At 39.9% G+C, this 15,090-nt stretch overlaps 1 protein-coding gene across 2 annotated transcripts in view; it reads right to left on the bottom strand.

The window, feature by feature from the left end:
- Positions 1-15,090, bottom strand: part of HDAC9 (histone deacetylase 9) — a 460,761-nt gene that overhangs the window by 109,200 nt on the left and 336,471 nt on the right. For both annotated transcript variants that reach the window (XM_009282056.2, XM_019472795.1), the window contains 3 exons: positions 4,896-4,983; positions 2,778-2,788; positions 1,303-1,311 (listed from right to left, as the gene is read on the bottom strand). In XM_009282056.2, coding sequence (XP_009280331.1) covers positions 1,303-1,311; positions 2,778-2,788; positions 4,896-4,983 — 108 coding nt within the window. The remainder of the gene's footprint in view (positions 1-1,302; positions 1,312-2,777; positions 2,789-4,895; positions 4,984-15,090) is intronic.

Raw genomic sequence — 15,090 nt, forward strand, 5'->3', positions numbered from 1 at the left:
GGGGAGGGTCTTTTTGTGCCTAGCTGCCTGTGAGTGAGGTAGTGTGCAGGCAGGGAGGGGAGGTGAACTGAGCTGAGCACCAGAGTCGATGTAAGGGAAGCAGCCGGGCCGGGCTGGGAAATAAATGGGAAGGCAGGGCAGGACAGAACCTCCCAGTGCCACCAAGCCATTAGGCCACGCACTCCTGAAATCTGCCTCGTTATTGCAGAGCAGTGACTGGGACACTGTGAGTCGCAGAGCTGCCTTTGGGTCCTACAGGATGTGTGTTATAGCCTGAGCCTCCACATGCACCATTTCCTTTTGCAGCATACTTCTAGCACATCTCTGTTTTCCTGGGCAATGCGAGAGAGGAAGGAGATCCTTAGCAAACACTTCCAGGAAAGAAATGATCTCTCTGCAGATGCAGATCTTTTAGGACCCTCTTTCTGACGGTATGATCATTAGGTAGAGGCTAGAGACAATGATTTCCAAGTTCATGAGCTATACTGCATGCAAGAAATTATATGCAGGGCACTACCTGTATTTCTTCCCCAAGCCCCAAGGGATATATCATAAGACTTCTCTTATCTGTTAGAATTATTTATTGGTTATAGCTAATGACTGCGGTGGAATTATATTCACCCAGTTTCACATACTCCACTCTTCTAAAGATCTGTGGTCAGCCAGCAGATTATTAAAAGCCATCTACATAAATCCGTTGGGGAAATGAGAAAGGAGCAAAGGTAGAGCTGTGGCACTGATTCCATATAACATAAATACCTCATCATGCATCAGCAGGTTTCCTAAATTATAAAAAGCTCAAAAAAGGGTGACTTTCATGCAATCTTTAGGCTCATCTCCTATTATAATGTTGCCAAGATGACATTCATCATACATGTAAATAAATTAATGAAAAAAGGAAAAGCATTGCATTCGACTCAGTATAACATCACATTTATCATACTATATATTTCAGTGGTGTGATTCTTTATTCTCCATTAAAAATTATCTTAAAACTGTATCAAATGCATCTCAATGAGTGCTCATTATATTATCAGACGGCCCCAAAAATCCTTAATTTTGATTGTTTGATATAATCAAATAAAAAACATCCAGATTAAGACTCCCCAGAGAAGAGACAATTTGTCTTGATTTAAAAAAAAAAACAACCCGTAGTAATTTACTATTACGGCAGCAGTAGAATTTCAGTAAACCCTATTGTTTTACATGCTTAGCACTGTCATATTGATGCTTTCGTCATTAGTCAAGGAGATCAAAGAAACCTGATGTCTCACAAGGGGTTTGAACTACAGTGAAGGGAACTCTTAACTCCTGGTCAGTTTTTGAACACTGTCCAAATCAGATGAACAAAATGTTGCTGTTCTCAGACGAGACCTGTGTGAAATGGGACTGATAGTCTCAGGAAATTCAGAATAAAGTAAAGAACCTTTTGCCTTGTGTATGAGTTTGACTCATGCCCAGCTCCGTAGTGAATCTCTTAATTGTTCTGCAGACTTTCATAACTTATTTTGTAGTCTCAACTCTTTTCTTAGCAGCACGTACCTGTAGTTCAAACCTATTACTACCACCCTATGCAATAGCAAGTGATATCAGTAGAGACCACGGAATAAACATAGAAATTGAAATGTCCTGTCCTTCCTGAAATGGACTTTAAATGTCAGATGCCAGTCGATACAGGGCACTTTATGTTTGTGAGTTTCTACACTCTAGCCAGGCAGTGAAGATATTTATCTTCAGTATTGTAAATCATTTGTTTTTTAAATTAATTGAATACATGTCCATAAAATAAATTATTACATTCATTTTAATTTTAGGGAAACCACGTTAGACTTTTTAAAAACATATATATTGATTCATCAAGCTGTAAGAAATATTTGGGCTGCTCATACCCAACTACACCAACAAATTTGACAATTCTCATGTCAGAAAAGCACTTGTTAAATGAATGACTTCAGTTTCTCATTCCTGAGGCTTCTTGTCTCAGACTTTGTCTATGCAAGATAGTTTTACGCTGAGGTTATCCTAATGTCGCCGTGGCTGTTTCAGGAAAAGGCATCTGTGATTCTCCAGTGCAGCGGGTAGACAATCCACTGCCTCCTCTGCTGCAATCTGGAGCACTGCCCTGTGGGAAGTCCTTGCTGTGTATTGTAAGTCTGCCACTGTGAACTTCAGGACATGCAGCTCTTCTCAGAGAACTGTGGGATTTCAGAACAAATCTGTATGTCCTGTCTCATAATTTACTTTTTTTTCTTAAGACAACACCAAACTGACAGCGAACCATCTGATAGCAATCCACGGTGGTAAACTTCCAGGGAAAAACTACAGCATGTTTCTCTACTGCTCTCATCTTGCTGTTTACATGTTGCAGAGCTGTTATAGTTTACACACAATTCTTGGAAGGCGTTTTTTTGTCATCCAAAGATTCTGAAGCTGCGGCAGATCATTCCAGATTCCCATCAGAGCTTAATCCTCCCACTCAGTGCTCACAGTACAGGCCCCAAATTGTTGCTTCACATGCATATTTGCTCAATGAATGCACATGGAAGTGGTCAGCTTCACTTACTTCCCGTCAGATCTTCACAAGTACACTACAGAATTGGCATTTTCCCTATACTAGAAACAGCTGATCAATGCAACACACATGTTTCCAGAGGAAAAATGGCAGCAGGATGGAAAAGCAACATGTAAAGTCATGAAGGTAGATTGGAACATACAGATCTGTGGGGCTAAAATCTTACAGCTACCTAAAATCTCATCCTAAACACCATGTAGAAAACCCCAGAATACACTGCAAAAATGCCCCTAATGTCGTTTACCATATGAAGGTATTGGGAGCAACTTGCCAGCAAAACCCAGGTTTGTATGGACGCAGTGACAAAGCAAACATAGGAGGACTTGGCCAAAATAGCTAATGTCAGGATCGGTGCATTTCCAGAACTTCTGCTAGCATGCTTTTCTTCTGTCAGTCAGGCCTTAATAACATTTCCATAACCTTAAATTATAAATACCACATGCAGATTGTTAGTTCATACAGTGGGCATGGTGGCATGTAAGTCATTGGGCTTCATGCTGGAAGTATAGGAGCAGGTTAGATAAACACCTGTGAGGAATGGCGTGAGTATTCCCAATTCTCTTTCACAGCAAATCCTTTCCATTCCTGTTTTCTTGATGATTTGGTATAAACCAACTACTTGGCACGTCTATTGAACAATTACCTTTCCTATGTCTCAGCTGGAGGTTGCATGAGACTGCTTCAATTCTCTGCACTGTAGACAAAGATTCTATAGGATCAATAATGATTTTACAGTAAATTACAAACTATAATTTAGTTTAAATTTAAAATATTTGTTTACAGACTGTTGCAATGCCAGTAGCAACCAAGATCTCATAGTGGCTGATGTTTGATTCTTTTCAGCTGTCCATCACACACACATAAACAACCAAGAGTATTCACACTGTGGAAAGACACCAGAAATGTAGAGAGGTAAGCGGTAAAGATTCTGCAGCAAACTCTGCTCATGTCAGCTGCACATAGGACATATCTCATTAGTCTTATCAAAACTTGCTTTTATATTGCCTTAGAGACCGACAGTCGCCAAAGGTAAAAACTAACTAAAAAACCCTTCTTCACTTTCATTAGTCTTGTTGGGTGGCAATAATGCACAGTGAGTTGTGTATTGAATCCTACTGTGCCCAAAAAGCTTAATGGGGATGAAGTATCCGTCAGAAAGGATGCACAACAGGATCCCATATGATGCGCCCTGTCCTCGATCTGAGATTTCAAAACTTGTACATTTTCTGTAGTACCTGGTTAACGATTCTGGTGTCTGAATATGAAAGTTTAGTAACTGCATTCGATTGGGTCAGAGCTATAGTACTGCATTTCACCTGAGAATGCTGTCATTTATGTACCTATATATTCTATATCTGTGTATATATACACATAAACATATGTACCCCTTCCCAAATAAGTAGCTAAGGTATTTTGACTGAAACAAGACAGATATACAGGAAGAAAATTCTCAAGTTCAAATACAATTTGGAATTTTAAAAATCATCGTACAATGCTCATTCTAAAATATTTATTTCTATCTTGATTTTGGAAACAGGACTGAATCCATTGGTATTTGGACTGGAAAGTGAATAAACAGTTTCATTAAGGAGACATGTTAGCTCCAACAATGTTTATTGGGGCAAGCCTGCACTCCGGCTGCATATGGTGTACCTTTAAATAGGGCTGTTAAAATACCAAATAAAATGTCAAAGTCCGTCAGGTCTGGAGCTTTTATAAATTGTTTAGACTGGGGATAATTTGGGTTTGGTACATCATGCCTTGCAGATCGCGCGGCACGGAGATAGGAAAGGAAAGGGGGCCAGGGAGAAGAACGCGGGGCAGTCAGCCTGGTGGAAAGGCACGTCCTGGGTCATCGCTCTCCTCACCGGCCGCCTCCCTCTTCCCCCCAGCCTGCACTGCATGCCCACTCTGCCTCCCCTCTCTCTGGGTGGTATCCTGAGGTTACGCATGTGACTAAACAACCATATTAGAAAAAAAAAAAATTAAAATTCACTTCAAAAGGCAGTGCCGCAGCCACTTGCCAGAGACGTGCACGCTAACAGTAACTTGACCTCGGGCTGTAGCAACCCTGCGCTGTAAGCACCCAGCGCTGCTTCAGCGTACCGACGGCAAGACCGTCCCCTGCGAGGCCTGGAAGAGCCGCCCGGGCATTAAAATTCACTTCAAAAGGCAGTGCCGCAGCCACTTGCCAGAGACGTGCACGCTAACAGTAACTTGACCTCGGGCTGTAGAGCAACCCTGCTGTAAGCACCCAGCGCTGCTTCAGCGTACCGACGGCAAGACCGTCCCCTGCGAGGCCTGGAAGAGCCGCGCGGGCCACCTTCGTGGCCGTCCTCCCCTCCACAGCCCACTGCCATGCGTGCCGCCCCGGCCGAGTGCAGCTCGTTCCAAACGGTGTCACTGTCCACCTGAGCAAACAGCCGGCCCCGGGAGGAAGGCAGGGGAGAGAGGGAGAGGGAGAGGGAGAGGGAGAGCATGAGAGAAAACAAACCCGTGAGGGAGGGCTGGCAGCGTGACAGCCCGTGTACAATAACATCAGTCTTCCGTCCTGGCCAGCTGAAAGGCCTTCTGGACATGGCTTTGCTTATGCTTTTTCTCTGCACGGGCTTCTCCAATGGAAACACATTCCTGTCATGCCTCGCTGCCATTCCCTGTTTAGATTTCTCATTACAAACAGTGTTACATCGGCCGGGCCGGGCCGGGCCCGCTCGCCGGCCGCCAGATGCCGTGCGCCGGGTCCTCAGACGGTGTTACCGGCGGGGCCGGGCCGGGCCCGCTCGCCGGCCGCCAGATGCCGTGCGCCGGGTCCTCACAGCGGCGGGGGGGCCTGCCAGCCCTGGGACAAAGGGTCCGGCGGGGACGGCGACGGCACCCCTTTTAAAAAAGAAAAAAAAAAAGAAAAAGCATTAAGCACTCGTCTTTCCTACCCAGGCAGGAGTCATTTTTAAGTGACTGAAATCAGAACGATTAATTGTTTGGATTAATTTCGGTAGTCACTATTGCCACAGACAGAAAATAAATAAAATAAAGTGCGACCCTTGCTGTACCTCCAGTTTTGACGAACTAATAAGTTTTGGCTGAAAGGCTTTAGGTCCCTCTTTGTAACAGATGAATGTGGTTATTTAAAGCAGAGGAAATTATCTTTTGCACCTTCTAAATGAGCAAGTGTGACATGTAAAACATTACATGACTATTATATAAAATAGAAGGATAAAATATTATAAAGATAAAATACTACAAAGGAAATATCAAGATGGCTAAGCAGCACTGCTCTACAGCTTCAATCAGTATGCTAAAATTTTACTTTTGAAATCTATTTTTAGTTACTATTTATTTGCAGAAACACACCAAAATTTTGGTGAAAGGTTGTATATCCCTTACATGATATTATGCCAAGCAGACATGATGGTGTGAAATAGTCTGAAAAAGTCATCCAAAGAGACAGCCAGACTTCCTCGATGCTCCATGGGAAGTGCATTTAATTGTATCATACCATACAAATTTATCATGAAAAGAAAAACGTTTAGGGATAGACAAAATACTATGGCAGATGCTATTTGGATAACTTCCAAGCACACTGAGATATGTTTTCAGTTTGAACCAGAAGCTTCTGTTCCTAATTTCTTTTAAAAAAAAAGAAAAAAAAAAAAGGAAAGAAAAAAAGAAGGAAAGAAAGAAAGAAAGAAATCAAGTAATTGAAAATGGATGCAACTGCTACTCGACTCTGGAGGTTCTGAGGAATTTCTCTGATTAGTCATTTGAAACAGAAAGAAGCTTGATCTTCTCTACACCTGTCAAATGTCTTCGCCATTACTGTTACAATTATATTATATTTCAAGCTACTAAAGTGATCTTATTTTTCAATGTACTGGACCTGAGTTTTCTATCGTTTCGATCAGTTTTGTGTGCATGCAGCAGAACTAATGAAAATAGTTTGTATTCACAGTAGACCTGAATACGAAGACTGGATTTTGCTTGCAAAGTTTAGAATAACGGTAATAACAGCACACTGTATTTTCATCTGAGAAACTCAAAATATTATACAAACACAATTAAGCATCATCAGCTTGATACAGCATGATTTATTATATTTGTTTTGCAGACTGGTAGCTTGAGGTTTAAAGAATTTAAGTAGCTTTCCCAAAGACGCACACAAATCAATAGGTAACTAAGAAAATTACAACAAGAACTAAGAAAGAAACCAAGTAGTAAAAAAATAATGACATATTTAACATTAGGCAGACCTTCAGGTTGTCTCTCTATTGCTTTAAAGCAACTGTGAATCAATTTTCATTTTTAAAACAAATAAGGAGTTAAATAAGTAGAGGTCATCGGTTAAATCAATTTAATCAAACCATAATAAAGTTGGAAAAATACTGTGCAGTACTTTAAATAAAGAAGTATCAACAAGAGGGCTGGGAGGGAGTACTTTCTTACCATTTTTATGGCTAGCAGATTAAGGTTAACATGAAGGAGTGGCTGATGAAAATGATTCAATGGCAGCTGCTCGGTACACCAGGGCACAAGCAGGAGCCTGCATCCTCAAAGGGACTATGATTCATTTCCAGGAAGGCCGATTAAGTTAAAATTGTAACCACAGCTTGAGAGTACCCACCCTTCAAGACAGTTGTCTGCTCTGACACATGAGACGGCAGTCTCTCCAACCGCCGAACGCTGAGTATTGGCCGGGATACGGCATTTATCATTTTCTGCTTTCAGATGAGTGTGAGGAGACTGAACTGGGACAATAAGACCAAATATCTTCCACTGAAAAATCTCCCTCAGACCACTTGAATGACTGCTACCTAATTTTACCTGGACTGGAAGTAAAAATGGGCAATCAGGAAACAAAACAGCATTTCCCGAGGAATTTTCGAAAGTGACCACCTAAATGTACACAGGAAATTCAGGATGTTTTAGTTGATCTCTTGGGCATGGTACTTGTAACGAATGGCAAACTCTCAAAGCCAGGGGTAGCCAAATAAAGCTCCATACCTTAGTGCACAGTTATTATAATACAAGAAAACTAACAAAGATATGAAAAATTACCCTGAAAAGGCACAGTATTATAAACTTAGATGTCAATTTCTATTTCATATTCATGCAAAATGACTTTCTGAGGAACATCTCATGAAGAACAACCTAGAAAAACTTTCATCACACAGCCAACGCTTTAGCTGTAACGACTGGAAAATGCCATCTCACTCCATTTTATATCTTTATTAGTTCTATGTATTGCCTTAAAAGTTTCTGGTGTTTAAACAGAGATTTTCATTTATCGCTACTTAATGTTTACTTTGTAAATTGCTGTTGAAATATAGTGATATAAATGGCAAACCCATTAAAATTACAGCTGCTATCTGGCCCGGTTGTCAAGCTGTATATGAAATGCAGCTATGTAAAATCCTACTAGATATGCTTTTCTTTATTCCTGTGAGATGAAATTGTTGGATTTTATACAAGTAAAGGGAATAGGATTAGACACTGTGGTTTCTGGTTCTAGTTCATGTATTTATCACATATATCTGACAGTCTATCTAGATGCTGAGTATGCATGAATTTGTGACAAATGTGATGCTTGCTGAATCACAGACTATGAAAAAGTCAGATGGAATTTTGTAAGAGGTTATTTTTGTTCTGCAAGTGCATTGGAGCAGCTGAAGAATAGAGTAAAAGCCCTATCTTGATTAGGAATTTTTTCAGAAAATTTTAAACAAAATTTACAGAAAATACAGCATTTGTAGCCCAGTTCTAACACAGAATCGTAGCCCCTTTTTTCTGCTTAATTATATATATTATTTTCATTTAAGAGTCCTTTAAAAAAATTGTCAGGGTCGGAAAATGTTCTGAATGTCTAACCAAATGAAAAAGAACATTGTTTTAAAGCATCAAAATGTCAGTGTTAAACTATGAGCATACTACAGATTTTGTTATCAAAAATCCTATCACTGCTGCAGCTATTCAAAGAAGGATTGTGCATGATAGCGCCAAGAGCCAGAAAACACGAGCCCTATCTGAACACTGACTTTCTAACACACATATGGATTTACTTCACTCCGAGTTTCCTGAATGAGCACTGTAGGTTGTAGGCTTTTTCAAGCACATCTAGTATAGCTCAATCATTGGCATGTGTAGCAAAGCTAATACTCTGTAAAGCTACAGATGATAGAAATTAAGCTACCTGTCCCTGAAGTGGATGTGGAGGCATTAAAGAGGAAGGGAATGACTTAAGTGAAAAGAAATGTAGGTAACTTTTCCTGACTGAATGCAACTAATGTTTCAAGCCCTGTGTGCAGAAATTCCCTGCTTTCCACTACAAAAAGAACTTGATATGAATGCTTCCTGCAAGAAATATCTATGTGATAACTTGACTTTCACAATGAAGACTTTAAGCGTACTGAAAACAAGCTAAGAAACAAGAAGCCTTGCAGCAGAGACATTTCAGCAGATAGAAAGCTTGTATCGTAACCCCTCATGGCTGGAATATTTCATATTAAGGAAGAGTGACTATAAAGTTTGAAAGTTACCAACTCCTTATACTGTGCTCAGGTTGTGGCACGTGTATGTGAAGGTGGAGAGCAAGGATATGGAAATACATCTGAGAGAGAGATTGTTTACTTAAAGGCTTTTCCGAAATCACCACAGTTGCTGAAACTGGAAATGTTACTTGTCCTGCTATTTACATTTATCTGGAACCTACCTCAGAGAGGCAAAGAAGTAGCATTAATAATAATTCTAAAGCATTTTAAAAAGATATTTATAACTGCCTTTTGTTTTATCTGTCCCTTCCCCTGCTGGAGAACCTCTTCACTCCTCATCCTCTGTTTCAGTCCTCCTTCCTCCAGAAACCTCCTGGGATCTGTCTAATGGTCACTGGATCACAGTTCTGCTGAATAGAGATGCTGCTCACAGTCTGACACACCCTTCCATTTTTCACACCCTGCGTGGCATATTCATCTGTGTGAGTTATTTCTCTTGCTTAAATAATTATTGTAAACTCTGAAGTTGCCTTAAATACACATCCACTGATAACTATATGGCAATATAAAAAAGAGCCCAAGCTACTGCTTTGGGATGGATTCTGACAAAGCATCCTAGAGCTTGCCCTCTCTCCCACACACACACACACGTACACACAATTTGCAATTTAACATAAATCCAGCTTCCGCAGTGGAATTCTGATTTCACTCATTTCCTTTCACTAGAAGGAATTAAAAATATACTGAATCGCTCATCCTGCTCTGGATTCTCTGCACAACTGTTGCCATCATAAAAATCAAAACCAGTCCTCCTAGAGTGACCACATGTCCCTACCAGAGATACTCTACTTATTCTCTGAGAATAGTTCAAAAATGCAATCTGTCATCTACCTGTTCATGGAAATTTTGACCTGTGATGATCCTTTGATAGCATTGTATTCTATGTGTCAAATATCCTGGACAACGAGCTAAAAAGTAGCAGTTCTTTACAGTAGTTTAAAAGGATTCTTTGCCCTTTCTTTAAAGAGCAGAGGTTGGGCTCAACTGTTCTTGGATGGAAGTTAATCCAGTATGCATTTTAGATGGATACATTTCAACACAAATCTGGAAAAACTACTACATAAAAAAAAAATGCTGTCCTTTGATATAAGTGGTTATAAAACTGAGAGGTAAATAAAATCTAGTCAGCTAACAACAGTGTAGCTATATGCAGTAAACAAACTGATTAAGAAATCTGTGAGAAATAATACAGGAGACTACAGACCTCCTCAGTGATATTGCAATTTAATAAAACGTGTATTGCAGAGCGAATTCCTGTGCTTTAGCTTTAAAAGCATTCAGTCTCACACTCTTCCACTTATGCCAGAGCAAACATGTTTCCATCACTGGCTTTTTTTACTTCCCTGGCATGAAAATAGAAATTAAATATTTTCCTGAAGTGTTGCAACCTCTAAAAATTGTGTGTGGCATTTTGCTATCACTTCCAGCAAGGAGTTTGTCATTCTTGGAGACAGTTGGTGCCAGCAAACGCTAGCACATAAGTTTGTAATACTTTGCTCCTGACCATGAGCAGTGCAGCTTCCCAGGTGCCACGCTCATAGCTCTCACTTCCCACTCCTACAGATGTCCTGGTGATCATTCATCACCTCCGTGATTTCCACTAAGAAGCAAAAGGTCCTCAACGTGCTTCTCAGCTGCTGTTTCATCTCACCATGACTAAAGAAGCGAAGGTGTGCACATCATCTCCAAGGAACGACCTCTAATGAATGGCCTGTCAGCCACGTCTCTCGTTAAGGAACAAAGGAGAAAAAGTTTGCATGGCTGACGTCTCTTCCATAAATCCCGCATACAGGAAGTGTGTAAAAGTGGGCTACTTTAGGAAAAATATGTACAGTGAGCTTCCTTTATTTTTACTGCTATTTTACAGCTGCATCAGAGATTTGTTCTGTCAAAGGCGTTTCCAGCTGCTTTAATCTAAAATGCCTGCCATAGAGAGTACCCAGAATATTAGCTTTTCATACTTTCTTGCCTACCAGTGTGGTTTACAAATAAATTGTGAAGGGGATGTGATTTTTAGGCTCCAGTGGGATGAATAGTTCAAAGAATCTTCACAAATCATTGTTTAAACAAAAACCGTGGAATTCACTTGGGCTTCCATTGGCTTCTCTGTTGTGTTTGAATAATTCCAGTAGAAGAATTTATCAGCAGTAACATTCATAGAAATGGACTTCTAAAAAGAATTTTAGAGGGTATTAATTCTAACCCCAAAAGCCTCTTTCAGGGCAAGAACAAGGAACGTGGGCAGTACATGTACCCACTGTATGTAGAACATTTAACATTTTTCAAGTTTTACCTGCCAATAGTGATCTAACTTGTAAAGCTATTATAAATCAAAGCCAATTTTCAGAAAATACTCAGCAAAAAAATTCTAAGTAAAAAATAATAATTGAATGCCTAGCAGAGTTACTGGTGGTGGTAGTCAGCCACTGATAAAAATGCAGCACCCCTACTTCTGTACAAACAGAATTCACCTGAAGGTTTGTAAAAAAGCAAGTAAATATGTGAGGTCTGTATTAAAAAATAAATAACTTTGTATTCAAAATGAGAATCAGAAAAGAATCAGGCTAAGTCAAGCTGAAGCCTGAATAGAATGATATCTTTAGAAGAAATGGTTTGATTCAGTTACTCTCTTAAACTAACTTTTATGACAGGCATTCAGAATCTCTGGGTCTCATAAAGCATACATTAGACACCCTAAAGGATCTCAAAACCTTAGTGAAACAGTGATGTGTGTTCGTTGGTAGGGGGAATGGAGGGAGGATAGCATGGATTAGATGTGGATTAGAACTTGTTTTTAGAAAAAACTCATAAATAAAACACTTAGGCCCAGATTCAAGTCTCAGATATGTGGCATATATCACCAGATGCTTGTAAAAATGTTACTGCACTTTCAGACCTTGCCCTGAGTACTCTATTAATTTAACTTGACATTTGTTTTAGTATTTAATGGATTAGTGTGTGAAAATGCTTGTGCAACTGCCTTCTTAGGTTTGATCATGCAGTTTCCAGGAGTTCATGGGCAAATAGACAGAACAGTGTGTAGCTGGTTGTAATGCATACAGTTACAGAAAATACAACTGTTATGTGCAAAATTCAAGCCTTATTTTTTAAGTTTCATCATTTGCTGCTGAACACATTTTAGCAATACATAGCATTTCAGCTTTCTTCTTGGATATAGATGATCTTTATGTTAGAGGCCACCATGGAGCTATGCTAGAACCTGGTGTTTATTCAGACAAGCAACACATGAACATTTCCTCTTCAGAGAGCTTTTCTGTCCATCTTGGGGCCTAAATTCTATCAATAAACACATGATGTGAAGTGCAAATGTGAATTCTGCTTTAGTTACAGAATTCCCATCAAATCCATATGTGTGTGTGTGTGCGATTAAGTCTGGAGAGAGTGAATAGTATTAGTAAATTGCATATGATACTATTCCACTATTTATATTTAACATATTTTTTTTTAAATATAAAAAATGTTTCATATTCTGGCAAATAAGAAGGCTTCTTTGCATAATGCTGGCCTTTGGCAACACAATAGTTTTTAGGAAATGCACAAAATGAGGTAAGACCTTTAAAGGTTTGACTTTATGGTAGTTCATTAACTTCACAATAATTTTCTGTGTTCCATGCACTCTATCTTTGTTTACAATTTGAATCTGGTCTCTGGTACCAAGGAAAAACGGTCCTCTGTTAAAAAGGGCAAAAACAATTTTCTAAGGGACCAAATTCTGTATTTGATGAGTTGGCAGATTACCACCCCTGAGATTTCTATCCTTACCTGCTGCAAGTTAAAGCAGGTTGGGACTACTCTAAAATATTCTGTTCTGCCTGCCGCAATGCCAAGGAACTATGTCTCACAGTTGAACAGTTTCGCCTCTCACTGGTCTAAACATCAAGCTCCATGGTGGATGGTACAGGGCCACCTCAGTGCCATGAAAGGACAAGAATGGGACAAAATATCTGCCCTTTAGTGTGAAGAGATTTTTTCCTTTTTTGTGGCCATGGTATTGATATGCTAAATGTGGCGTCCCCTCCCTCAGTGTCTCAGAGATGAGACGCTGTTGCACTTTCCAGATTCAGAGACGACGTCTCTGTACCTCAGTAAAGGAAGAATATCTATTTCCTGCTCTGATCATCCAGATTCATGTTATCACACTTGTCAACTTTTTTTTTTTCTAAAATGAATGTGCCTAAAATTAGGAACTTAATTGCTTCAAGTCCCTGTCAATGAAGGGAGTCAAGCACCTCCAGTCAGTTCTGATCTTAGGTGGACTGACTCCTGCTCTAGTGATGCATGTGGCTCTCTAATGGTTATATAGGCAAGCAAGGGTGGTCAGGGTTCTGCTTTGGCTGTTTCAGTAATTTGTCTAAAATTAGGTATGTGAAGCTGGACAAGTGAGTCTTCAGAGAACTGTTGTTCTGAACTGAAAGTAAGTAAATGTGCAGTTTTTTCTCTCATTTCCCTATTTCTTCTTTAGTTTGCCTGCTCAAGGAAGCTGTGAGCTTGTCAGCTATAAAGGTTACAATCCTCTATGCCTAAGAGAGCTTGACTAAAGTGTAATGTCAATTGGTCCGTTCCTACCAAACATAGTCCACTGAAACAGCTGGCTCTCATGAAATGGCAGAACTGATGGGGTATACCACCCAAAAAGTGCGTTCACCAGAGCAGCTGGGAGTACATTACATCCTCATTCCCTCCTCCTGTGGGTAGCCTAAATAGGTTTATCTGGAACTGCACTAAGTGACTGAGCATGCAGACTCTTGAATGCTCCGGGATGACAAACCTCCAGCCCTCACTCTGGTCCCATCCCCACTGGTCTTAAATTGTGCTTTGGGGTGGTACCAGGATGGCCTTTTTGACCACATATTTTGATGACTTCTGTAGAAAATATCACACAGTCACTGTGTAACTGTAAGTCCTAAATAGTCATGCAAAATATATCAATTAAAGTATAATGTGCCTGTGAGGTTGTTTTGATTAAATCTTGGAATTTCTTTAGGGATGGTGTAGCTGCCAGAGAGGCTTAGGAGGTAAACAAGTCCTTTATTCCCAGAAGTCTCCTGGAATCTGCTCCAAAATGTTTTAACTGGCACATTTCGGTAGGTTAATAAGGCCACTCAGGCAAGTAGTTTAAATTAATAGGTGAATATATTGGCAGCATGGTATATTAATGATTTCATAATGGAAGACATCATATTGATTAGCTAAACTTCTAGGAATAGCACATTGCTTTCCCCAAACCGGGGAACAGACATATTTTTGGTTGATATTGTGAAAGGACTATACCTATTTTGGTACAGCCTGGGATATAGGGGAAGGGACACAAGTTAATTGTAACACCTGTGTGGAGGTGATATTTAATTTGAGTGCCCAAACCATAGGCAGTCTGATTTCTTTACAGCCAGATTTGGATGCAGATATAAGGAAAGACCCCTAAAGAGCCTGGAGCCTAAAATCTGCTACAAGGGCACAATGCCATCGCCAATACTTTCTTAATTTTTACTCTATTGTACCATGGTAATGGAACCAGGTTGGTACCATTCGCTTTTATACAAATAAGAGGAATGAAGAGTCATAATGTGTAAAGGCTGAAAATTCTTCCTGGGCCCAGACTGAGAAGATCAGGGGAAGAATGAGAAGCAGCAGAAAACAATTTGTTGCCTGGATGACTTACTAAAGTTGTATACTAGTGAAATCTTGCCTTTCTTACTGCTTTTCTTCCTGTGTGGTCAGGACAAAAAGTAGTACTGTCCAGCTACCACAGCAAGGAATGCCAGGAAGAAATTAAACATTCAGAAAATATGAATATTTTGTAAGTTTTGTAAAAATGTAGAGAGATTTTATAGTTTTACATTTCTTTTCTTGACAGTTACAGGCCAAATTCTTTTCTGAAATGAAAGATTTAAGCTACATTTCAGTTAATGAAACAAGACCAGCTTATCCCAGCAGAAAATCTCATCTGTGTTTTAC

The sequence above is a fragment of the Aptenodytes forsteri genome, unplaced genomic scaffold, assembly GCF_000699145.1.
Source record: "Aptenodytes forsteri isolate BGI_AS27 unplaced genomic scaffold, ASM69914v1 Scaffold164, whole genome shotgun sequence".
Lineage (NCBI taxonomy): Eukaryota > Metazoa > Chordata > Aves > Sphenisciformes > Spheniscidae > Aptenodytes > Aptenodytes forsteri.